Source organism: Cetorhinus maximus, chromosome 18 (genome assembly GCF_964194155.1).
Source record: "Cetorhinus maximus chromosome 18, sCetMax3.hap1.1, whole genome shotgun sequence".
Taxonomy (NCBI): Eukaryota; Metazoa; Chordata; class Chondrichthyes; order Lamniformes; family Cetorhinidae; genus Cetorhinus; species Cetorhinus maximus.
The window spans coordinates 8425021-8452819 of NC_135896.1; the positions used below are offsets into that span (position 1 = coordinate 8425021).

The 27799-nt window shown below is 40.7% G+C and overlaps 1 protein-coding gene across 3 annotated transcripts in view; it reads left to right on the plus strand.

Annotated features, from left to right (window-relative positions):
* Positions 1-27799, plus strand: part of cep128 (centrosomal protein 128) — a 326023-nt gene that overhangs the window by 93495 nt on the left and 204729 nt on the right. For all 3 annotated transcript variants that reach the window (XM_078562064.1, XM_078562065.1, XM_078562066.1), the window contains exons 13-14: positions 17519-18520; positions 20576-20740. In XM_078562064.1, the coding sequence (XP_078418190.1) occupies positions 17519-18520; positions 20576-20740 (1167 nt within the window). The remainder of the gene's footprint in view (positions 1-17518; positions 18521-20575; positions 20741-27799) is intronic.

A 27799-nucleotide genomic window follows, 5' to 3' on the forward strand; every position in this document is an offset into this window, starting at 1 on the left:
GGACTGGCCTGCAATACAATCCACAGAGGGTGTCATGCATCGTTGTCATATGCAGCGCCAGGTTGTAACGGAGAGAGGAGCTGGCTGAGGAGGAGATGGAGGAGATGGAGGTCTCCTCCGATGAGGAGGACGCCGATGGGGAAGAGGGTGAGGAGGTCCTCGAAGGCGACGATGACAGGAATGAGGCCCTCTTACTGGCTAGATGTGGCATGCCTATTTGGGAGGCTCTCATAGCTGCTAGATTTGTGGAGGATGATGACGACCTGCAGTGAGGAGACCCCACAGTTTCTCATATTGCATCTGTGAACGTTTGACTCCAGTTTGGCTTATGGCATTGTGCATACCCTCTGTGAGAATGCCCCTGTCATGGATTCGCAGTGGAGGCCCTAATAGTCACTCAATTGCAGGAGGGTGATGATGACATGCAGTGAGGACACTCCGTAAATCTTCACACAGCCTCTGAGAATGTCTGACTCCTGTCTGGCTGAGGGCAACTCGCTTGCGCTCTGTGATCAGGGTCGTATCATAGAGGCGCAGCCACAAAACTTTAGAAGCATCTGATCCTTTATCTGCCTTCAGCACCTGAACCCTTCAGGAACACAGCATCACTGGTCACAGATGCTGAAGAGATGGGGGCCAGCCCCTCCTTAAAGGTGCTGAGAGCATACAGAGAGAATGACGGAACTCTGTGACGCCTGCTCACTACATTCTGGCAGCGATAACCAGCACCATCGAGGTGTAGGCATCGGTAAGGTTTCCAGGGAGCGAGAGGCCGGACCATCACTTTGGTCTGAAGGCTGCACAAAGCACAGAGAAAAGGCGCTGGACTGTGACACCCGCCTTTATCTTGTGCAGAAAGGTTTCATATGTGAGTGACGTGAATACTGCTCATCAGAACAAGGAGCCATAAGCAGGGAGACATGCTTGGGAGTTTCTTGACAATAGTGAACAGTATGTACAAGTGATTAACACCCATGCCCAAGGCTGTGCAACTAATTCTCCTTAACTTTTCTAACCTTGCCGTTACGTCCTGGTGCTCCTCAGACATCCAGAGTGGAGGTGGAGGAAGCCTGCTGACTTCAGTGCCCTGCCCGTGATGACCTTGGTGGGTGTCCTCTGGAGGGCCGAGACCTAGAGGGCCCCGGCCCGCTTTCAGGGTCCTGCTGTATGGCAGTGGCACCCCCCTAGGCCTGTGGAGCTGGAGTTGCTGAGGTCACAGTAAGAGGGGATGCGAATGGGCAGAACACTCCCGGACTTACCTGGATGGATGACCCTGAGGTGTACACCTGCTGATCCTCTGCCCTACGGGTGCCCGAGGGGCTGACTCCTTGAGGAGCAGAGGTAGCTGGAGTGAGATCGAATTGCCTGGCACCCCTCTCGTGTACACGCTATTGGAGGCCAACTATGGCATCAGTGATGGAGTTAAGCCCACATGGCAGTGCAGGAGTGACATCCTGGGCCAAAGTCTCCATGGCAACCACCATCCTACCAGTGTTGACCTTAGTGCCGAGATGCCAAGGCACCATCGCCACCATCGAGTGAAGGCAGCTGGCTCCTCCAATCTGATGAGTGCAGCGGGCTTCCCTTCCTGATGTTCCTGAGCTTGCCTTTGCAGCTCCAGCAACTGACATGACCGAGTCCAGAGGCTTGTCATCTGACTCCGACTCAGCAAATTTCTAGCCTCCAGCAGTCCTCCGAGCTCCGGACACCTGGCAAGTCCCTGCCGCCACCTGCTGTGGATCATAAGCACTGGCAACTAATCTTTATTAAGTGTCGGATATAAGTAAAGATATCAGAGAGGAAGTGAATCCTGAAGTGGCTGAGAATGAGATGAGCAACATTGCAATGGCAAACCTTTCATTAGAGTTGTTTTGATGAAAGGTCATTGATCTGAAACATTAGCTCGGTTTCTCCCTCTACAAAAGCTGCAAGGCCTGCTGAGTATTTCCAGCATTTTCTGCTTTTATTTCAGATTTCCAGCTTCTGCAGTATTTTGCTTTTGCTTGACTCTGCGTTATAACTTTTAAAAATATTTCTGTGTATGCTTTTCCCTTGTACTGAGGATCCTGTTTTTATTTGGAGGATAGACTACATGTATAGTGAGTAGTGTAAATTACTACACTTGAAGTGAATCATAGAATCTTATAGCATGGAAGGGAGTTATTTGGCCATCATGCCTGTGCTGACTCTTTGAAAGAGTAGTCACTATCCAATTAGTTACACAGCCCTACAAACTTAGTATATATCTAATTCCCTTTTGAAATGTACTATTGACTCTGCTTTTACTACCCTATTGAGTATTATTTTCCCAAAGGATGGAATGATGATTATATTACGAAAAAGATATTTGGCTTTGTGAGAAGCGTTGGAACTTAATTTACGATTCACATTTTTGCTGCGGTAGCAGGAAGTGTATGAAATGGCACCCAATTTTGTGGATACGTTTAAAGGTGAAAATTGGACTTCAGCCTATTAATAGTTGCCAGCTGTTTAACATTTTTACACAGATTGGATCTTTTTATGCTACCATTACAATTTGTTCTATTTAGTTAATATTTCGTGACAGATTGAAAATACAGTAGAAGCTTGAGATTTGTTTATGGATGTGTTTTTGTTAGAATGTTTCTAACAAACATTAGATCAAACTGATGGCCTGTGTCAAACAAATCTGAAAGTGCAACCTACCCCCAACTGCCTTGGCTGATTAACTTGGTTTTTCCAATTCTTTGTCAATTACTTCAGTGCATTTCTCCTACAGAATCTTCCCCTTTGATTCCTCACATCATTGTATAGCATGGAAATTGAAAAGACAAGGTATTGGAAACTATGAATATAAATATTTAATTGTGTATTTTCTCTGTGATTGAATACAGGGTATCAGATTCCATCCCAATGTCAATTCAAAATGAATTAGGTACATTGTTGGCGAAGGGATATTCAAATGGGAGCTAAAGAATGAATGGGCTCTGTGCTTTTTGATGTCTTATTTTGGATTATTTTACATATCCTACTGTTCTCAAGAATCTGCACAATCTCCATAAAGTATTTGTTTAAAAAGAAAATCATAGTTTCATCACTAAAAGTTATTTAAAAATAATTGTACTGAGAAGTTCAAGTGAGGGGAAGCATTCAGCTGTGGGCCAAGAATGAAGGACCACCATCAAGGTTGAAAAACCAGAAAATTAAGTTAGTTAAGACTTATTGGTCAGGCGACACCAAGCTTGAGTTTCAGGAAGCCTGTAGATATTATGAGGGCAGTAGGTACAGAATTCTACCATTTTTTGAAGTAGGAGATGTTATGATAAGTTTAGATTTCAATGCTAGGAAATGCTGGGAGGCAGAAATAATAGTGAAAAAATGTTTGCATTTATAAAACTTATCACTTTCCTCAAATAATCAAAAGCATTTTGACGTGCAGTGACTCTTACGTGCCAATGCAGAAAGTCCCCCAAGTTGCAATGAGTGAGTGACTACTTAGCAACTTCCATCTATAGTTCTTTTAACGTAGAAGAGGGAGAGCGTCGACGGTAGATCCCTTTGGGACTCCAAAGGAAATGATGTGGGGGGTTGGTAAGAGAAACCACTGTTGGAGATGCTGTGGCCACGATTTGGTAGGTAAGATTAAAACCATTCCAGTGTGGAACCACTGAGCAGAACATAAATAAGAACTGTAGGCCATTTGCCCCTTGAGGCTGTTCTGCCATTTGTAAGATTATGGCTGCTCTGAATGTTGGGGGAGAAGCATTGTAGGAGGATCAAGGATGCACATCAAAGGAAGGTGAGGAGGGATAATGAACCATGGTAATAATTTCAGAGGATATTATTTGTAACCTGTTAAGTGAAGGCAAGGAACCTGTTTGAAGAGATTTGGATGGAGTTATGGGAAAGAGAACATGTGTTTGGGAGGGAATAACTTGTTCAAGGACTATGTTTACAAATTTAAAAGGAAAGAATGTTGGGAGATAGAATAGTAACTTGCAAGGATGTAAAGGGTGTTTTTTTTTGAGAAGTGATTGGTGATGATTTTGAAAGAAAAGGACAGTGCTTGATGTGATCCAATCCCAGATCTGGTGATAGATGACTAAGCCACATGTGTGCTGGATATACTCAAGTATGCCTACCTTAGACTTGAAGGGGTGAAGACAGTGGCCTTACCAGTGAGAAGAACTGGATGAACAAGAGTAACAGGGACAAGGTCATCAAAGCGTGGAGCTAAGGGAGTGTTGAGCAAATCAGTGTCTGCAGATGTATCATGGTACATGGAGGACCAAAGGTGAGGGTTAACTGCTTTTTTTCTCCTATTTTTGGCTGCAATGTTGAATATTGCTGCACATAAAGAGCTTATTCAATGCTATGTGTTTTAAGTGAGGTTTTACGGTTCTAATTGCCTGCCTGACTTTGATACTTCCCATTTCAGTAACTCTAGAACACTTTTCTCCAGATATCTTCCTCCCTAATGCTTTGAATATTTTTCAGACACTGGAAGCTGATCATAACTGACCTTTTCTCAGTAATTGGCCAACTGTATCACACAGAAATGCGGTATATTTTTCTCTCAATTCTTGTGACCTTTTGTAGTCCTTGAAACCCTTTTGAAAACACTGCTGAGCTTTCACTACTCACTTTCTGTAGATGGTCTGTCATTTCAGCAACTCTTCAGCTTTTCAGTAGAATTGAATGGCTTCTATAGAAGCAAACATGGTTGGTTACAGGGAATTGCTGGCACAGAATATCTGCTTTTCCTTGTATAATTCACTGCACTTGTAAAGGTAATGGTGTGAGCACTTGGAGATGCTGTGACATAAAAAGGAGCTATTGAAGATGCTACTGTACCACATTGTATGCGCATGCATTTTGTGGAATTGAATTAGAAGAGTGGAACCGAAGAGAACAGTCGCATAGAGCAAGACTGATGGAGGAGTGATGTTAGGGGAGGACACTGTAGTCGACTGTATTGAAGGCTGCCAAGTGGTCAAGGAGGAGGAGGAGAAATAAAACCCTCTGGTTAAAGTTACAGGAATGATTGTTGATGACGTTGCTTAGTGACATTTTGACACTGGGATGGAGGGAGGCCTGATTAAGAGGGATTGGCCTCAGGAGAGATGGTCACAGAGCTGGGAGGCAATTAGCACGAGACAGATGTGAGTAATGTTTATTTGTAGCAACCACAAAAGCATTTACTTCCCTAAAATACATCACTACAGTTAAGAATGCAGAAACTCACCCCCTTAACTGAGGGAAAAAGGGCAGGAGAGGGTCTCCTGCAGCAGGTATTGTACCCAGGCTGATTCACGATGGATGGAGAGAGGGACTTAGAGAGATATACTAAAAAATACATTAATAAAGCAGGAAACATTAAGTCTGCCTGACAAAAGCATTTATTTCCATCATGACATTTCTGGTATTCCTAGCTCTTGGAATGCTATAAATTCTCTGTTGAATATGCTATATTTATCAAATCAATATGATTCTAGAAACAATCCATTCTTTTTTACAACGTGTTTCTTCTATAAAGGCATTTTGTTTGAGTCTAAAATAAGATTTGCACAGGTTCAGGTGGACTTCTATAAAATAACATGGCAGATTTGTTAGATGTGTTCAGGAGTGCTATTACCTCGTCAGTACGCTCCCAAAAAATACAATAACTGGAATTCCCTCCAATATGATGTGTATCTGAAAAACTTCCAAAATTAGCCAATTTGAAATAAAATTGTCCAAAAAATCTATTGATATGTTGAAATTTTACTGTATAGGAACTGATTAAAGAGAAAAAGAAGTATATTTATGTAACACCATATCACATCCCTCTGAAACCTCTCAAAGCATTTGCGTACCAATAAATTGCTATTCAGTGCAGTGCATGTTTTCAACTGTGGCCACAGAATAATCCCAGAAATTGCTATGGAATGAATGAATAGCTGATGTGTTTTGGTGGTGTTGGTTTAGGGGGAACATTTGGAGAGCTCCATGCTCTTCCAATAGCGACAAGGAATTGTTTTCTTCCACTCGAGCAAGTATCTGGGACCCTAACTCAATGGGACCCCTCAGTGGGTCCCCCTGGGACTCTCCAACACTGAGGGATTAATTCTTCTTTGTGGACTTAATGGATCAATACCTCTTGGATTCAAATCAGTCTTGTTAGAATTAAATTGGAGAATCTTGCCTGAAGGCTTCAAGGGGCCTGAATGAAATGAATTTAGAAGGATCTTAACTCGTTTTTTTGTTGATGCATCTAGTACAGAACCCCTACAATTTGCAAGTAGAATAACACTTGACAGTCTTACTCAAGCCCTTAGGATGGCTGGTGTGGGAATTAGAAATACTGCATTGATGTTCCTCCGAGGTTAGAGTTAAAGCACATGGAGCAGTACAGAAGAAGCTTTACAATGTGCTTTGTTAAAGTGGGAACATTCTATTCCCAGTGCTGGCATTGTTACACTGATGTGTTCAAAAATGTTTAAGCTCCCAATAAATCATCAAGCTAGAATTATAACTTTGTAATTACTAAATATACTATTTTAGGAACTTTGCTTGATATTTGGAAGCTTAGTGCAAGTATTTTTAAGTGTAAAATAGTCCTCAGTAAAATTATTGAAATAACATTAAATTGTTTTTTCTAGTTTATATTTGACATACTTGTGGTACAACTAGAGCACTCAAATGTACTGCACGGAAGATTGACTGATGTAGCTCACTCGTCAGTGCAGCCCTTGTGGGTTAAGGGGTTCATTCTGTTTCCAGCACTTAAACAGTAAATTCCAGTTTCATCTGAAATTCCAGCTTCATCAGAATAATCCTTAGAGTTTCATTAAAGGAGAAGGCAATAAATCAATCCCATGTGTGTCTGCGCTAGTTGAAATGAAGTTTATAGGGCACAGTCTTTGTAAGGTGACAAAATGATATCACTTTAAAAAAATTCAAAATAGTTGAATACTATTTATAGCTTAAAAACAGTACTTTGTCTCCATTATTAATGATTTCCATCACTGCCAAATTTTTTGTATTGTACAACAAATGTTGGTATTTGAATTCATAACCATTTTTCGTTGTAGACACCTTGCTGTTTCTTATTTTTCAATACATTTGTCACAGGTAATGTGGTTGAGAAGACAAATGGAACTTTTCATGAATGTTGTCGGATTAAAATGCCTTAACTGTTTTGTTTTCTGAAAAGTAGCACTCAGTATTTACCTTCCAAGTCCTCTAGGAAGGCATTTATGGTAGTAAGCAAATGGGTTTTTTTCATTGTGTTTGGTCTTATTTTCTTTATTGCAGTGAAGATAGCATTTTGATGGTTTGCAGTAAAATGAATGATTTTGGGAGCAAAGTTATTAAGAACATGTAAAATTAATTGGTTATAGAATTCTTTTTCTCATTCCCATGCTAATTTAAAATTTAGCTGGCTATTTCACTATTCATTCTTATTGTCCCCTAAGCTTTGAGAGCAAATAATTGCTTTAAATGAAGCTGTTGCTTTCTGGGCAATAGACACTAACCACCATACATCAGCTTAAAATAATTGGAATTTATTTGTGTTTTTTTTATATAGACGTGAACAGAAAAAAGATCCCACAACATTGTTTAAAAATCTATTAAGAGGTTAAAATGATTTATAAAACATTTGTAGTTATCTGGGAATACTATGCCTTTATGATCCTCCTGGAGTTTTCAATGACTGGAAAAATCGAGGTTACTATGGTGATAGCAGTAGTCTAATCACCCTTACAATGTGTGTTTGCAAAGTGCTGACACCATTCAATATATAGAAGGCTCCAGCAGCTGAAGATTTATTTTTCCGAAGTTTCTCTGTTCATTTTAAGTGTTAGCAAGTTGTTTCCTGTGTTAAATAATTACTGCAATATCTTTTTTTATCCACCATTCCAGTTCACCCCTAACCCCCCCCCCCCCACCCCCACGTCCAATCTGGGCTTTTCTTAGTCAGCTTTAGGATTTTCTTTTTTAGTGACCTCCTATTTTAAAAAAAAATGCCTCTCACTTTGAAATCCACCAAAGTTGCAAAATCATATGAAAAAAATTTTGTATTTATGTTGCGCCTTTTTGCATCTTTCAGAAGCACCTCAAAATGCAAAAAGCACTTTGAAATCTAATGGTTGTGTAGGCAAATGCAGAATCTATTTTCACACAGCAAGATGCAGTAAATGGCAATATGATGATGGCAATTTTATTATGATGGAGGCCTTTTGTCCCACTTAGTTCATCCATGCAGAATGACCTTGAAGTCTCCTTATGTAGGTTCCATTTGGTTCTTAAATTGCTCCAAGGTTCTCACTTCCATCACTGTATTCCGGAGTTAATACCACGTGTTGGTCATTCCCTGAGTATAGAAGAACTTCCTGATATTAAGCTTAAATTTATCTTTTATTATCATGAACTTGTGACCCCATGTTCTACTCTCCCAATTTTATTTGGTTACCCTGATTTATCTTTTGGACACTGTTAACCATCTGATCTGATTTGCCGCAAAGATCAGCTCTCCGATGTCACTTTTCAAGGTTGAAAATTCTAGCTGTTAGGCAAAAGTCAGACCTCTATGTCAATAGGGATCAATATTACAGTGCTCCTTTGCAGAGCCAATTCTCACTGACATTACTGTGTTTTGATGATTGGAATTGGGCACAGAACTCAGGGCCTGTTCTGACCAAAACATTATTATAATACATCATGCCTCCCTCGAACTTGTATCCCACTGTTTTGGTTATGTAGTTCAACATTCCATTGGTTTTATTGATTGATGTTATGCATCGGTTGGATGGGTTGAAAGTAGGGTCTGTTAACCTACACTAGGTCTCTTTCAACTACATCCTTAGCTATTTCAATAGCATTCATGGAATATATATGCTTTTGTTTCCGATATGCAGTATTTATTTATGCTTGTCTTTTTCATCTGCTGCTGTTCTGCCACTTTTATATTTTGTCAAGCTCGTTAAGTAATATCTAAATTGATCTCTCTAATTCCAGTCGCCCTTTCTAATCTGAGTGTCAAATTTGACCAGATTGCTTTGTCTTTCTGAGTGTAAATCATTGATTATTTTTAAATTCATTTATAGGATGTAGGCATGATGACAACATCAGAATTTATAGCCTGTCCCCAATTGTCCTTGAGAAGATGGTGGTGTGCCACCATCTTGAACCGCTACAGAGCATTTTTAGGTGGAGAGGTTCAAGGTTTTGGCCCAGCGATTATGAAGGAACAGTGATATGTTTCCAAATCAGGATTTTGTGTAACTTGAAGGGGATCTTGGAGATGGTGGTTTTCCCATGCATCTGCTGCCCTTGACCTCCTGGGTGGTAGAGATTGCGAGTCTGGGAATTGCTTTCAAAGAAGGCTTAGTGAGTTGTTGCATGGTATGTTCTTCGGACAAGGTGCGCTGGTGGTGGAAGGACTGAATTAAGGTGGTGAATGATCAGCCAATCAAGTGGAATGTTTTGTTCTGGACGGTGTTAACCTTCTCGAGTGTTTTTGGAACTGTACTCATCAAGGCAAGTGGGGAGTACTCTGTCACACTTCTGAGTTGTACCTTGTAGGTGGTGGATCGTGTAGATGACTCTGGGAGTCAGTAATGATGTTCCGTCTAAGCTGTGTGGTTGTGTAGCAACCAGAAAGCCCCCACGCCGGCTGCGCACAAGTCAGCCCCTTTAAATGATTTTGCGTGGCCTGCCCATGCACAAAGCTTGAAAAGGCTCACTCATTTAAAGAAATTGTTTATGCACTTGAAAAATAATTAGAGTGAACATTGGTCAAGAGGTGAGTAACTCACCACAGAATACCCAATCTTTGACCTGCTCTTATTGCCACAGTATTGAGTGACTGGTCCAGTCCAGTTTCTAGTCAGTGGTGACCCCCAGAATGATGGTGGACAATTTAATAATGAACATCAGGGAGGTGGTTAGACTTTCTCTAGTTGGAGATAGTCATTACCCGCACTTACGTAGCGGGAATATTATTTGCCACTTATCAGGCTATGTCTGAATATTGTCCTGGTCTTGCTGCATGCAGACACTGTAACCTGTGAATGTTCGCACTTATGTTGGAGAGAAGGTCCTTGATAAAGCAGCTGAATATGGTTGGGACTAGGCCACTATGCTGAGAAACTCCAGCAGCAAAGTGCTGGGGCTGAGATTATAGGCCTCCAACAACCACAACCTTGGTCCCTTGTACTAGCTATTACTCAAACCAGCAGAGGGTATTCCCCCTGAGTCCCACTGACTTAAATTCTACTCTGGCTTCTTGATGCTGCTTTAACGTAAAGGGCAGTCAGTCTTGCCTCACATTTCTGCTCTTTTGTCCATGTTTGGACCAAGACTGTAATGAGATCTGGAGCTGAGTGATCCTGGCAGGAACCAAAAGTGAGCAAGTTATTGGTGATTAAGTGTAGCTTAATAACACTGTCAACTGCACCTTCCATCACTTTGCTGATTATTGGGAGTAGACTGACAGACCGTTAATTGGCTGGTTTGGATTTGCCCTGCTTTTTATAGACCGGGCATATCTGGGAAATTTCCACACTGTTGGGTAGATGCCAGTGTTGTAGTTGTACTGGAACAGTTCACTAGGGACGTGACTAGTTCTAGACCACATGTTTTGAACACTAAAACTGGGATATTGTTAGGACCAAAGCCTTTGCTGTGAACTAGAGGCAGGCGCCAGCACTGATCACAGGGGCACCCCACTCGTACTTTGCATCCCTCACCCACTCTTAACAATGTCACAAAACCAGTGCTATTGTTTCTTATTCTTTAGCCATTATTTTATTCTTGCCTCAAGATATGCCCCGCTTCCTATATCTTTGAACTTAACTAAGTACCTGTCATGTGGAACTTGGCTAAAAACTTAAAAGTCTAGACATAACAAATCTTAGAGCTAGCTGTTATTCAAATTTGCTCAAAGGTGTGGGTCAGACAGAATCTTCCATTTCTGAATCCATGTTGAGTGCAATTTTCTAGTTGGTTACTTTATAGGTAATCTCCAAGTGTATCCCCGATAATAGATTTAACCATTTTACCCTTCTTCAGCAGAAAGCCTAACTCCATCTGCCTGTCACATTTGGCTATATGCCATTCAAATAAGAGATGCCCTGGTTTTGTACAGCAGGTGTACACAATATATCTTTAAGGCGCTGGGTAAATCAATACACACTGTCCCAACATTGTTTTCTCTCCTAAATGGACTTGTGTACTATGGTAGGTTCTTGGCATAGCCAGTTTAGAGCTTACATAATCAGAGGTAGCAGCAGGCATGTGCCTCAGCTTCCATCCAGTGTGCATTATGTATGAAAGCAATTTTTCATTCTAAGGGAATAGATCATGTCCAGCGATAGTTTAAAGCAACTGAGTCCCAAGAATACAGGACCAGGTTGAATGTAGAAAGATCAATAGAATTATCCAGTGACCCATTTTCTCAGTTTGTTTTGTTTTTTGTTTGAACAAGTCTGTTGGATGCAGATAAGTAATTGGCCACTAATCCTCCAACATGTTTCAGCAGGAGTCTGGAGTCTATTTCTTTACACTTCTTTGTCACCAAACTAATATTTCATAAGAGTGTGCATTATGTTGTTTAAAAACACATGTATATGCTCGTTCGTTTAATTTAATTCTATTATATGTTTCTATACTTAACGTTTATCCTCAGCATATTTTTTATCCACAAAATGAAGGTTTAAGAGGACTGTAATATTGTAGCCAACTCTCTTTTAATAGTATTGCTACCCAGAGTGCATTTTATTTGTTTTTCTCATTATGTTTTCTGTTAATAGCAAATCTGTACAATATATTTCAAAGTACAATTATGCTGCTGTATTCTGAGTGGGTGGGAGGTGGACCCAATTCTGTTTGGTCCTTGTTCATTTCACAGGCAGTGACAAAGAAGAGGAAGTGTAAAAAAAGACTTTGCATTTTCCACCTGTGCTGGGCTCGGGGGACAACCATGCATTTCTGTTTCCATCATTGCTAAGGATACGCAGGCCATTCAAAAGTGAAATGACTGGGGTTTTTCTACTGCATTCAGTTGCAAGGCTTGCTAAAAACACAGATCATTTATTTTCTTAAATGGTGCATAGTCAACCCACTTGTGCTATGGCTGATCTCCACTGTTAATTTCTTAAGGTGGGCGTCTCCTTTGCACCACGAATGGTACGGGTGTCTACAAAGGGTATGCAAATTTGATAGAGATGTTCAAAATCATGAGGGGGTTGGACAAAGTAGATAGGGAGAAGCTGTTCCCATTTGTAAAAGGATCAAGAACGAGAGGGCACAGATTTAAAGTGATTTGAAAAAGAAGCAAATGAGATGTGAGAAAAAACGTCTTCACACAGTGAGTGGTTCGGGTCTGGAATGCACTGCCTGGAAGTGTGGTGGAGGCAGGTTCAGTTGAGGCACTCGAGGGCATTAGATGATTGATTCTATTCAAGTAATGTGTGCGGGTATAGAGAAAAGGCAGGGCAATGGCACTAGGTCATAATGCTCATTTTGAGAGCTGGTGCAGACTTGATGGGCCGAATGGCCTCCTTCTGAGCCGTTAAAATTTTGTGATTCTGTGAAATACTCTGACCTATAAAATTGGATAGGATGAGAGGTACATCCTATGGGACAGACAAAGTTTCTGCTCTGCCCCAAATCTACATAACGGGCTCTGCTGGAAATTTTACCCCCTCAAAGAAGACTATCATCATAGACAGATAATGTCTAATCACTAGTGAAATAACTGACTACTACTTCAGTAGGTCATCTACATAGGGCGCTATTAAATTTTCTATTAAAAATGTCATTCTTGGCTATAGTAAAGAATGGAAAAATGGAAACCAAATTAGTTGGCACATTCTAGGATTTGATATTCTGCTGAGGGCCAAAGCAAATGTTAACATAGGATGGAAAATGATATCTGGAATAGATCTGCTGGTCTATCCAGACTCCTTTTTTGAGTTGCTGCCTTGTAAATAACATGTGTCATGATACAGATGCTAAAGTATTTTTCAACAATTTGGGAAAAAGATTTCAAAGAAGTATTTAAGCTGGCATTGAGGGTGAAAAAGCATATTTTATTTCTGTACTTAAAGAATTTATATTCAATTCTTAATATGAACTTTAGTTTGTTCCATATTTGATTAGATATATATTTTCCCCTTAGGAATTCTAAAATTGAACTTGTTTTTTTTATTTCTCAATCCTTCTATTTAATGTCCTTGTTTTAATACCACAATTGTTTGACTTAATGGCACAGATTTTGTAGTCAATGGCACACTGTACTGAGCTTGAATTAAACTGTCACAGTGATCTAGTGGTCTCTATGGCTTGGTCTTCTCCTTTCACGATGGTCGTTTAAATCTGATGCTGGGTAAAGGGAATTTCTTGGCTCTCTCAGCAGCAATGATGATAGCAAGCAGGGTAAGCAGCCAGTCACGTTGAAGTATTCTCACAAATGGCAAACCGGGAAGTTGAAAGCACTTAAAACCTTTCACTTTTAATTTAAATTTTCAAATGGTGAAATAAATGGTTACGATTATGGATTAAGATAGTGTTACAACCGGAATGGGAGGAGAGCGCAGAGTCTCTGGCCCCACTACTCCACAGGTTGCACCATAAGTGTAAATGCTTAATTTCATTCACCATAACTTTCACCATTGTTAGACCCAGAATAAAAGAGACTTTAACCAGGCTTCTTTCAATAAACTCAGAATGATTGATTTATTATGAAACAAAATTTATTTTTAAAAAGCAAGTTGCAAAACTGGTTAACATACAATCTGTAATTCGGAAGTATAACTATATGCCCCTTTAAATCCCAATACATACACACAAAGGATGAAACACATGGGAGAGAATTTTCCCCCCGTTGGGGGGGTTGTGTGGGGCCGGGCACGGACCCGATCGGCACCCCCAATCAGGTCTGCACAGCCATTCTACATGGGTGGGCCAGTTAAGGCCCACCCGGTGTGACGCACGCCCAGAAGCGCTGTGCGCTCCCTGGGGGGCGGGGTGAGGGCTCCCTGAGTCGGGAGTGCGCTCTTTCGTGCATGTGCATGAAAGAACACAGAAATCTCCCTGAGGCACAGAGATGCCTCGGAGATAAGTTCTAAGGTTTAAAAATTTTAGTAAAGAAAAAAAATTTAAGACATCCCTTCATGTGACAGGGTCACATGAGTTGGGACATGTCAATGAATTTTAATGAAAAAATTTATTTAAATTTATAAACCTTTCATGAAACCTCATCCCGCCCGTGGATGAGGTTCCATGAAAATTGCGAAGGCTGTCTGGGCTCTTCGCCTGCCCGCCAACCTTAAGGTTGGACTGGCAGCTTTCTCAATAGCCTTAAATAGTTAATTAATGGCCTTAACAGGCCTTTGACAGTTCGGCGGGCACGCAGCTGACTCGGCTGCGCACTCACTGAACTGCAAATCTAAATGATGTGCGGTGACGTTGGGACGCACGCCCGATGTCACTCCGCGTTATTTTATGTCTCAGCGAGTGGGCCCCATCCCTGCTCGCCGAGCTGAAAATTCCCCCCCTGGGGTCGCTGCAGAGGTCAGCTTTTAAAGGAAAAACACCTTTTGGCCAATGTGAAAACTTTATGAAAAAGGATAAAGTTCAAAGAAGAATGTGATTGCACTGGAGGGGGTGCAGAGGAGATTCACCAGGATGTTGCCTGAGATGAAACATTTAAGTTATGAAGAGAGGTTGGATAGACTTGGGTTGTTTTCGTTGGAGCAGAGAAGACTGAGGGGCGACCTGATCGAGGTGTACAAGATTATGAGGGGCATGGACAGGGTGGATAGGGAGCAGCTGTTCCCCTTAGTTGAAGGGTCAGTCACAAGGAGGCATAAGTTCAAGGTGAGGGGCAGGAGGTTTAGGGGGGCTGTTTGGAAAAACTTTTTTACCCAGAGGGTGGTGACGGTCTGGAATGCACTGCCTGGGAGGGTGGTGGAGGTGGGTTGCCTCACATCCTTTAAAAAATACCTGGATGAGAACTTGGCACGTCATAACATTCAAGGCTATGGGCCAAGTGCTGGTAAATGGGGTTAGGTAGATAGGTCAGGTGTTTCTCACGTGTCGGTGCAGACTTGATGGGCCGAAGGGCCTCTTCTGCACTGTGATTCTGTGAGTTTTTGACACTGTCGATCTGGTGTTCCTGCGTGCGAAGACGGATCGCTGGTCAATGTAGTTGTCTGGAAGTTCTTTCCAAAGGAAATTTGGTGTGGAGGAGAACCAAATGGACTCGATGTTCTTGGGATCTCTCTCTTATCTCAGTTTCTCAGTCTTCCAATTACTAGCTGTATTATACTGATCTTAGACTGAGATGAGGTTCTCTAGCTGGATACCGATAACCACACTAAATTTAGATGAGGCAGGGAGAGTGTGAGTTGGGCAACCTTCACCTTTTTGGTTGAACCTCAAACTGAGTCCAAAACACATGTTCAAAAAGAAACTCCTCTTAGTCATATGGTTTCTAGTATATCAGCTGAGACTTTGCCTCTGAAAACTAGTTTTTTTTCCCAGCAATTAAAGCTCAAGTAAATAAAGAGTTCTTATCTCCTCAGGTGCTTTGCTAGTCATTTAGCTGGAGTGATGTGACTTCTTGGAAAAGGTAGCTTGCTCACGGTCCAAAGTGAACTCATAACCTTTTTAAAACAAAAACAACCCAAGGCAGTTCCCAAGAAAGTGTCCAAATCATTCAATGTCCTTCCAATTTTTTTTAAAAAGCACATAGCTCTTGGAGATATGGATTCCTGACAATAGAAGCTGAAATGAAGATAAAAGTTACATAAAATATGTAGAAATTTTTATAATTTGGCATTTCTTAAATACAGAATTAGTTTTTCAGGACCATTTGACAGTGTTGAGCAGTAATTATGAAATTAGTACGCTGTTAAAAACCCAGTTGCACCTCCTTCAATAGGTTTATCTTTATCAAGGGTTTTACAGTGAGACAAACGGCATCAGAATGGAAGTTCTCGTCAATTCCTTTGATTTCCCTTAAACCAGTCTGGAGATATGCCCCTACAGCACACCCTCTTGGGCAGAGTAGAATCACTGACTGTAACTTTTGGATTTCTGTGTTATTCTGCCCATGCACGGATTCCATAAGTTGCTGTCTGTTTCTGTGGCATAATGACGGAGAACTCTTGTCATTAGTTCTCCTTTGAAACAATTGCTAAAGAGTGCATAAGATTGGTGATTGACACTTGACATATGTTGTTTGCATCCTCCCTCACTCCTCCCTTCTTCTCCCTGAGGGGAATAGAGACCCTCGGGCCATATTGCATAATGCCTGAATTGCTAACTCCAACTAGTGAGAGACGAGAGTTTGAACCCCCTTCTCTACTGGCAAACCCATTACTTTGCCCAAGGGTCCATTTTGGGTACCAACAAACTATTCCAAATTGTAGGAAATCACAATGGTCTTAATCCTGCCCCTTCCCAATATTCACATGCAGATTAGAAGCAGAAGAACAGGCTGAATTTACCTTTTTAACTTGTTCTTTTACAAGAGTATTGAGATCAACTATAATGTACTCGCCACTGCCTTGGGTGGGATTGACTAACAAAGCACAACCCATGATAACAATCTGAGGACTTTCCAAAGCTGCATGGTTTAGGACATAAGAACATAAGATGCAGGATGAGCCATTGATTCAATAAGATCTTAACTGAACTTCAACATGTATCCACTTTCCCATCCTATCCCCATTTGCCTTGATTCCAGTGCCCAAAAAATACTGATCCCAGTTTTGAATGTGCTCGCTAACTGAGTATAGCTCTGTGGTAGAGAATTCAAAAGATTCGAGTGAAGAAATTTCTCCTCGTCCTAATCCTAAATGGCCAAACTCTTATCCTGAAACTATACCCCTAGTTCTAGATTCTGCAGCCAGGAGGAAACATGGGACACATTGCTATCTTGTTGGACCCTCCATGAATTTTTCATTAATTTAACTATAAACCCTAGCTTTATGAAAGTTAGGAATTAGAATTGTTAAGCCTCTGGGATAGTTTATGGTGATTTAGTCAACTGAAATACTCACTTGGAAATATCTCTAAATGCTAGTCATAAATCCTCTACTCTTCTAAGATTGAATGTGAACTTCACACTGTCAGACTTCAATAAGTACTGTAGCTGACCTTAGGTGCACTGTTGTATGATTTTTCTTTCTCTTCCTTCCATCAACTGTTTCTAAGTGCTTCTTCCAATGGCTCAATTGAGGACTGCCAATACCTGCTCAGTAATGGGTTTACCAGTTGAGAAAGAGTCTCAAACTCTTGCTTCTTACCAGTTGGAGTTAGCAAGTCAGGCATTATGCAATATGGCCAAAGTGAACAATCAGCATATCTGGAAAAGTACTAAGGCTTAAAGGAAAATATTTCTAGTTAAAGTAATGTCATTTTATCACTATTGTTATCTAGTAATTAATGTGTGCAGATACAAAACCTTCAGATAATGCATAACTAAAAAGCTGTATTGGTCAGTTTATAGACTATAAATTGATGCCATTTTCTGTTGTTTTTAAAGGCTCTCAGTTCAGACCTAGAGAAAAGAGAGAAGCAGCAATTGAGGATGCTGAGCCAGCTTCAGGAAATACAGAACCGTTATGATGACTGCACGCAGGATCGTAAATCTGCAGGTTTGGAGATTGTAGATCTAGCCCGTCAGTTGAAAGAGTCTAGTGTGGAAACTGACAGATGCAGGGCTCGGTTGAAAGAAGTAGAGCTCCTTCGATTAGAGAGTGAAAAGAAGAAAGATGAACTGAAAATAAAAGCTCAGGAGTCTATTAAACAGTGGAAAATCAAATGCAAAAAATTGGAGCGTGATATGGAAAAGCAGAAGGAGATCACCGATGAATGGACAGAGCAGTACAACCAAGCAAGTAAAGAGAAAGAAGCACTCCAGGGTCAACAAATGGTGGCCTTGCATCAGATAGAGAACCTCCGTAAGGAACTCAACGATGTCATACTCAAACGGGTGCAGCAGGAGGAGGATATGCGACGGAAAGATGTGGAGCTCAATGAGTTGAAGTCGAGGCTGCTGGACTTGGATGGAAAGCTGCATGATTCTAAGGAGTCTTTGAGCAAACTGGAGGATGACTTGCGTAAGCAGTGCATGTTACACGCACAGACCAAAGAGGAGAAGCAGCACCTGGAGGATGAGTTGTTGACCTTGAGCAGGCAGAATGAAAAGGGTCAGGAGAAGCTCTTAGAAATGCAGCACGTGATTTCCGAGCTAAGTGCCATTCGTTCTGAGCTCATTACTAAACTAGCTCAGGAAGAGATATCCACTAAGGAGATTAGAAAGAGCATCTTGGAAGCCCAGGCAAAGCAGGCCTTAGCCCAAGAGGAACTTACTTCCATCAGCAGCCAATTGAAGTTGGAGAGGGATGCGCACCAACAAGAACTTGTGGGCATCAGAACAGAGATGCAAACCTTAAGAACTAAACATGAAAAGAATGTGCAGGAAGCACTTAAACAATTTCAACAAGAACGGGACAAACTAGAAAATAACATAAGTGAGCTAAAGGTAAGGGTAGTTAATTGGCAACAGAAGAGATTTTCTTCTTTAAGGTACGGTTTCAAAAGCATTAAATGTATTCCTCATTTAGTTTTGATGTTGAAAGAAAGAAACAAATCTCTCGTTTATAGTATGTCCTCAGGGCATCTCAAAGCACTTCACAGCCTATTAAACATTTTTGAACATAGGAACAGAGTAAGCCATTCAACACTTTGAGCCTGTTCTACCTAAGTGAAGGTTTTGTCCCTTGTTGAGCAGGAACTCACTAATTTTTTGATTAACAACCAGTTACGCCACAGAGTTCAGAAATGTGGTCACTATTATAGACAAAACAAATGCCCATGTGTGCACATTAAGGTTGAGAACCAGTAATGAGATAAATGACCAGATAAACTGTGTTAGTGATGTCAGTTGAGGGTAATATGTTGGCTAGGACCCTGGAAGAACATCTATACTTGTCTTCAGATAATGCCATGTGATCTTTTATTTTCACCCAAGGAGGAAGACTCAGTTTAACATTTCAATCAAAAAAAGGACACTTTCAACAGTGCAGCACTCTGCCTTTGTGTTGTGCTTGTCTCTTGAGTGAGATTTGAGCCCACGATCGTCTTACATGGAGGCAACAATTTTATCACTGAGTCAAAGCTGATTCTTAAAATTTTGATTTCTGGTTAATATCCAACCTCTGCTCGACAATTGAATTGGATAGTTAAAATTGCAATGAGTTGCTTCAATATAATTTTCCTAGCATGTAGTTGGATTGAAAGAAACCCACTTGTAAACTGCTTCTATTTAGTTTTGCTTGGGAATGATCCCATTTCTACTGAAAAATATTTTTCCTCATATGTATCTTACCTGGCTGACAATAGGGAGGTGGTATACTTTGAGACCTTAGCCCATGCTACTCCGAAATCCTATGGAGGTGTGCACACTTAAGAGGTTGGCACCATGGTACTCAAATGTAATTGCGAAAGTGAAGTTATTGGGAAGTTCAGACCGGCATATGCAAAAGACTGTAGTCCTGCGAGTAATTTTAGAAGGGGAGGATGGTGAATTTGGACTGACCAGAGATATTTGATATAGACAGAACGTTCTCGTATGATGCATGTTATAAGTACAGGGAGCACTAAAGGTAGTTTCTTCTGAGCTCCAAAATGCCTTACTGTTTCCTTAGGGGGATTGGGAAAAATGGGAGGTGGGCAATAATTTTAACTGACAAACCTGGAAACAAATTGAAATAGTGGCACACTGTGGCTCAGACAATAGTATCAAACTTTATCTGATTCAGAAAGTAACCTGTTTTCTATATTATATTAGAACTGCACTTGCTGCATTGTGAGATTTATTGGTTGGGGCCGTCTTTATTATTACCAAAACAATGACTGAAAGAACCCATTTCTCCTTATTGGTGCATTATTCAGGCTCTTTACTTTGTAAATTACAAGTCGAATAATAATTCCTAGATTCTCACTAATGTTAAATTGATGACTTGATAGCATTACTGCAGAGATACTCGGGAGTAAAGCGAGAAAGACTTGCATTTATGTAGTGCCTTTCACGACCTCAGTACATCCCAAAGCTAAAGTTTGATATTATGGATTACGCCGCAGTGTGCCACCATTTCAGTTTGATTCCTGGTTTGTCAGTTAAAATTATTGCCCACCTCCAATTTTTCCCAATCCCCATAAGGAAACAGTAAGGCCTTTTGGAACTCAGAAGAAACTGCCTTTATTATTTCCTGTACCTTTTAAACATGCATCATAAGAGAAAGTTTTGTCAACATCATAAATCTCTGGTCAATCCGAATTCACCTACCTCCTCTCCTTACAGCCATTGAATTACTTTTGATGTGTAGCCACTGTTGTAATGTAGGAAACACAGCTGCCAATTTGGACTTGACATGTACTGGACTATGTTCTTGACCCCTTAATTTTTTTTAAACTACCTTTTTGTAAAAAGTACAGTGTAGTATGCATGTGTTTAATGTCACTGCCATTCATAAATTTGAGTTGTAGTGAATGCCTTTGGAAATGTTGATCGCTGCTGCTTTGATGTGCTCCTTAGGCCGAGCTAACGGAGGACAAGAATTTGACTAAAACACAGCGACGCCAGATGGAAAAGGTCAAAACAGAATGCAACAAGCTGACAGAAGAGCTAATTCAGGGTGAGGTGGAAAACGCAAAGCTCAGGAGGAAGTACCATTTGCTGAAGCAAGAACTGGAAGAAAAGGTAAGAGGTTCCCTGAGTGGGAAAACTGTAGCTGAAATGTCATCACAACTTGCTTCCATGTGAAACTGCCTTGGAATGTGGCAGTTCAAGAATGAATGACTTGCATTTGTATCGTGCTTTTCATGACCATCCGACTTCTCAACTAGTTTACAGCCAATGAAATGATTTTGAAGTGTTGTTGCATTTATTATGACCGTTCAAATCTGCACAACATCGCAAAGCACCATGCAGCTAATCAATTATTTTGAAATTATTTTTATTACTGTTTAATAGTTGACAACAGCAGCCAATCTGTGCACTGCAATGTCCCTTAAATAGTAAGAAGATAAATGATCAGTTAATCTGTTTTATGGTGATGATAGTTGAGGGATGACATTTGGCCAGTACACTGAGATAACTTCCCTTCCCTTTGTATGGTGCTACTACTGTTATATGACAAGCAAAGCTCATAATACAATGTTTAGTTTGGCTATCCATGCAATGACCTCTTTAGATGCCTGATGGAGCCATGGGGCGCCTCCCGCAATAGGTTTTAGCAGGCAGGTTGATGTAATGTGTTCCAAGATCTGGGACTACGGCTGTAATCGCAGTCCAGGTCATCACTCACCTTTCCTTATAGAGCTCCTGGCCGCATTATCCATTCCCTATGTGGATGTGGTTGACTGGGTTGAAGCCAGTGAACTCTGGGTCAGAGATGAGGTGTTAGTTTTTTTGTGCTGCATTTGTCCCACAATTCTATCCATCTGGATAATGGGTTGGTATCAGTGGGTTCAAAACTGAAGAATATTAGCTGCTGTTTGTGGAAGCTTGCTGTGCACAAATTGGCTGCTGCCTTTACTATTAAACAATGGTGACTATACTTCAAAAGCATTTCATTGCTGTAAAGCACTTGGAGAAGTCGATGGTCATGAAAAGTGCTAAATAAATGTAAGTCTTTCTTTCTTTACCTTGAAGGATCTAGATCTCTCTCTGCTTTCTGCTGTATTACAGAGCCACTCTGATTAGGGCACAACTCGTCTTACTGTTTTCCTTTGCCCCAGAATATGATGCTGCAAATGTAGCTAGTACTTCTTTTTGGTGGCTGTTGTATAACTCCAGTATCAGCACTTGCTGTTCAGTCTGAAATGAGCTGCAACAAAGATCCCTATAAAAGTTACTGACTTGATTTCTGGTGATCGTACAAGCTTTGGAAAAACAATAACCATTCACTTATTGTCTTTCACATACCATTGGAAAGGTAAGTTTATTCAGCTGGAACACCTCACTTCAAACTTATCAAGAATATTTAACAATTTGAAATTATGCAGAGGTGCGAAGAAAAAAGTGAGATTGGATTATCTCTCTGATGCAAATTGCATCTGGAATTCTGCCTATTTTGCAGAAATATTTAGGTTGTGCTTGAACACTGCAATCAAACTGTCCTTTTTTTGTAAAAAAAATTTGCAGTTCAGAACTGAATATTAAATATGACCAAATTGCCCTTCTTCAGTGGCTGAAAGACTACTTTTACAATGTGCAGCCTTCATTAAGTTTTGAGGAGTAGCACAAGGCACAATAGAATAAGTGATACATTTTCCCGGAACCTAGGAGACTTGTTTTATTAAAATTTACTGGATATCTGTGGCACTTGATGGAAAGTCTCTTGCTGCCTACCTCTAATAAAACCTCTGTAATGAGTTTCTGTGCAACTATACAGTGATCCCAGTGCCTACTTATATGTAAAGTAAAAATCATTTTTAATTCTTTTATTTGCATTATCTTCAGATAGTGCAATGCTGAAAATAAATTTCCTGTTGCAGCTGTTTTCAAAAACTTGTGCAATCATTGTAATTGGGATAAGTGCCATTTCATAGCTTGTCTCTGTTGATTTACTGCTGGGGCCTGCAAAATGATCTTAATTTGGATGAAACATTTAAAGGTGATGGTAGGGCTTGAATCACCCTTTTCCATGTTTTTAATTTACAAATTAACGATGTAAAGTTTGCACTTGATGGGGAAGACACTCCTTTCGATGTGATTAGCATTTATGATTTGTAGTAGCAGAATCATTGCAGGGATCAAGCTGCCACATTGCCTCTGGTCATTTATCACTTAATTAAGCCCCTTGGACTCTTTTGCACCACAAAATTAAATTAAGCCTACGTGCTGAGCCCTCATACTTTCCATAATAAATGAACCCTGGACCAATTGTAATTTTGTTCAGCTCCATTGCAGAGATGCTGACATTTCAAGCCAGCAGCCAATATTCTCTTCAATTATTTTTTTAATGGCTCTTCATTATGGCTTTGTTGAATGTTGACAGTTTAGCAGTGTTCATGTTGTTCAACGTGTTTAAATTGTAGCGTTCATTGTTTTGCTATTGTTTCTATAAAATGCAGAATGATTCTTAATTGGCTGGTCATACCGTGGTTGTGTGTTGTTCACTTATACAGAGACTAATGGGTATCTTATAGTGATTACAAGGCAGTGATTTCATTGGGTGGGATCAGATCTTATATACAGTGCCATCAAACAATTGTTTGACACACAAGATTAAATTGCAGACTCAAAATCATTGACGTGCTCATTATTTTTATCATGTATTTGCATTTGGCAGTGATGCTCTCATTTTGGTATATCTGTCTTTTTGTGTTGTGTCGACAATGCTGCAAATGGGAGACACTGGCTCGAGTGTTTTGTGTATTTAATATGTGATAATGCACACACTGGAGAATTAATGACTGTGATATAATCATTGAAGCTTACCAAGTGTCTGAAAAATTGATTACTGAAAAATAACACAATGGATGTCCTACACTACCAGGTGCAATTTGTTATTTTTGCAATAAAATTGGGAAATGGTGAGAGATTGCCATACTGATAAATCATCCCTAAATGACACTTAATTTCATAAGTGGGAGGAGCTTGACAAAAAGTGACTAATTGTGCTATTTGAATAATTCCAACTAATTTCTAATTGGGTGTCTTGACTTATTGACTGACTGTAAGCTGACTATTTTATCATATACTGCACCTTTCCAGTAAGTGGAGCACCATTATATTCCATCACTAGCTTCAGGCGATTGGCATGATGACGAACTGCGTGTTGTCCTCCTTGTTTAGATTTGTATTGGATGCTGGACTTGAGCAGAGCTAGAGAATTGTAATATTTAATCACAGACAATCACCTGCAATGGCTTCTCTTCCCACTCCCGCACTGTTAGATCTGGTTTGCCGCAAGGACCTATCCTAGACCTCCTCCTATTTCTCATCTACACGCTGTTGGTGATGTTATCCAAAAACACAGTGTGTACTTTCTACAGTGGTTCTTGAATAATGACCTCCTCAAGGACTATAGTTGACCTTCTTCCTTCCTCCCCAGCCATAGAAATGCATTTCCTGATGAGAAAAGATCAACATAAGAACATATGAATTAGGAGCAGGAGTAGACCACTTCGTCCATCGAGGCTGCTCTGCCATTCAATAAAATCATGGCTGTTCTGCTTTTAACCTCAACTCCATATTCCTGCCTACCCTGATAACCTTTTACCCCCTTGCTTACCAAGAATCTATCCACCAATGCCTTAAAAATATTCAAAGATTCTGCCTCCACTGCCTTTTGGGGAAGAGAATTCCAAAGACTCATGACCCTCTGAGGGAAAAAATTGCCCCTCGTCTCCACCTTAAATGGGTGATCTCTTATTTTTAATCCGTGACCACTAGTTCTAGATTCTCCCACAAGAAGAAACATCCTTTCCACATCTACCCTGTCAAATACCCTCAGGATCTTGTATGTTTCAGTCAAGTCGCCTCTTACTCTTCTAAACTCCAGCGGACACAAGTCTAGCCTTAGACAAACCTGCTCATTCCAGGCATTAGTCTGGTAAGCCTTCTCTGGACTGCTTCCAACACATTTACATCCTTCCTTAAATAAGCAGACCAATACTGTACACAGTACTCCAGATGTGGTCCCACCAATGCCCTGTATAACTGAAGCATAACCTCCCTACTTTTGCATTCAATTCCCCTTGCAATAAACGATAATATTCTATTTGCTTTCCTAATTACTTGCTGTAACCGCATACTAATCTTTTGCAATTCATGTACTAGGACATGCAGATCCCTCTGCACTTCAGAGCTCTGAAATCTCTCCCCATTTGGATAATATGCTTTTTTATTCTTCCCGCCAAAATAGACAATCTCACATTTTCCCACATTATACTCCATTAGCCAGATCTTTGCCCACTCATCTAATCTACCAAAATCCCTTTGTAGCTTCCTTATGTCCTCTTCACAACCAACGTTCTTACATATCCTTGAATCATCAGCAAATTTAGCAACCATACCTTCGGTCCCTTCATACAAATCATTTATATAAATTGTAAAGAGTTAAGGCCCCAGCATTGATCCCTCAGGCACGCCACTCATTGTATCTTGCCAACCAGAAAATGACCTATTTATGCCTGTGGTCTGTTTCCTGCTAGCCAGCCAATCTCCTATCCATGCCAATATGTTACCCCCTACACCATGAGCTTTTATTTTCTGCAATAACCTTTGATATGGTACCTTATCAAATACTTTCTGAAAATCTAAGTACAGTACATCCACTGGTTTCCCTTTATCTACAGCATATGTTACTTCTTCAAAGATTGGTTAAGCATGATTCCCCTTTTCACAAAACCATGTTGATTCTGCCCGATTACCTTGAATTTATCTAAGTGCCCTGTTATAATGTCTTTAATAAAAGCTTCTAAAATTTTCCCTGTGACAAATGTTAAGCTAACTGGCCTATAGTTTCCTGCTTTCTGTCTTCCCCTCTTGAATAAAGGAGTTACATTAGCTATTTTCTAATCTAATGGAATCTTCCCTGAATCCAGTGAATTTTGGAAAATTAAAATCAATGCATCAACTATCTCACTAGCCACTTCTTTTAAGACCGTAGGATGAAGAGTCATATGAACTTGAAACATTAACTCTATTTCTCTCTCCACAGATGCTGTCAGACCTGCTGAGTTTTTCCAGCATTTTTTATTTTTATTTCCCATTGTTCCTTCTTTGATACCCCATCCTACCATGTGATTACTGATAGGTGGCCTGTACACCACTCCCACAAATGACTTCTTGCCTTTATCATTCCTTATTTCTACCCAAACTGCTTCTATATCCTGCTTTCCTGAACTTAGATCATCCCTCTCTGTTGTGCTAATATTATCTTTAATTGACAGATCCACCCCTCCACCTCATCCTAGCTTCCTGTCCTTCCTAAATGTCTCTCACCCTTCAATATTCAGGTCTCAATCTGTCATCCTGCAGCCATGTGTCTGTAATGGCTATTAGATCGTACTTGTTTATCTCAATTTGCACTATCAGTTCATCTGTTTTGTTTAGAATAGTGCGTTCATTCAGATACAGAGCCTTGAGTTTTGTCCTTTTATATTTTTGTAACCTCTAGCCTTATCTGCTGATTTGTTCTTAGATTTGTACTCTTGTCCCTTCCTGTCGTGGTCTGTTTCTCATTTCCCACATTAATACCTTGCTCGCTTGCCTTGTCTCTACCCTTTGATTTAACACATCATCCCAAAGTTGACTCCTTGCCTCCACTGTTCAGTTTAAAGCCCTCTCTCCTTCCCAAGTCCAAGGTCCATCAAGTTGGCCTTTCAGCATCCTGATACAATGATGATGGAGTTGTTGACTAGAATCTATCCTTGGCCCCCTTCTGTTTCACATTTACGTGCTTCTGCTCGGCAGCATCATCCGAAAACATGTCAATTTCCACATGTACACTGACAACACCCATCTTTACCTCACCACCATCTCTCATCCTTTCCACTCTCATTTAAATTTTCAGTCTTGTTTTTATTTATTCATTCATGGGATTCAGGCTTTGGGGAGTCAGGAGGTGAGTTACTTGCCGCAGAATTCCCAGCCTCTGATCCGCTCTTGTAACCACGGTATTTATATGGCTAGTCCAGTTCAGTTTCTGATCGGTGGTAAACCCCCTGGATGTTGATAGTGGGGAATTCAGTGATGGTAATGTTGTTGAATGTCAAGGTGAGATTGTTAGATTCTCTCTTGTTGGAGATGGTCATTGCCTGGCACTTATGTGGCACAAAAGTTTCTTGTCATTTGTCATCCCAAGATTGAATATTGTTCAGGACTTGCAGCATATGGGCACTGACTGCTTCAGTATCTGAGGAGTGGCAAATGGTCTGGAACATTGTGCAGTTATCAGCGGACATTCCTACTTCTAACCTTATGATAGAAGGAAGGACATTGATGAAGCAGCCGAAGATGGTTGGGCCTGGGACACTACCCTGAGGAACTCTTGCAGTGATGTCCTGGAACTGAGATCAGACTCAGTTCCAGAGATCAGAAAAACTCAGATCTGCTGAGTTTGAACTTCAACAAGCACAACCATCTTGCTTTGTACTAGGTATGACTCCAACCAGTGAAGAGCTTTCCCCCGATTCCCATTGACTTCAGTTTTGCTAGGGCTCTTTGAAGCCACACTCGGTCAAATGCGGTCTTGATGTCAAGGGCAGTCACTCTCACCTCACCTCTGGAGTTAAGCTCTTTTTCCATGTCTGAACCAAGGCTTTAATGAGGGCAGGAGCTTGGGGCTCTGGTGGAACCCAAAGTGAGCATTAGTGTGAAGATCATTACTGAGTAAGTGCCGCTTGATAGCATTGTTGACGACCCCTTCCAACACTACCGATGATCGTGAGTAGACTGATGGGGTGGTAATTGGCTGGGTTAGATTTGCCCTACTTTTTGTGTACTGGACATACCTGGACAATTTTCCACACTGCTGAATAGATGCCAGTGTTGTATTTGTACTGGAACAGCTTGGGTAGGGGTGGAGCTAGCTACGGAGCACAAGTACTATTGCCGGAAGGTTGTCAGGGCCCATAATCTTTGCAGTATTGAGTGCCTCCAGCTGTTTCTTGATATTACATGGAATGAATTGAATTGGCTGAAGATTGGCATTTGTGATGCTGGGGACCTCAGGAGGAGACAGAGATGGATCATCGACTTGGCACTCCTGGCTGAAGAGAGTTGTAAATGCTTAACCTTGTCTTT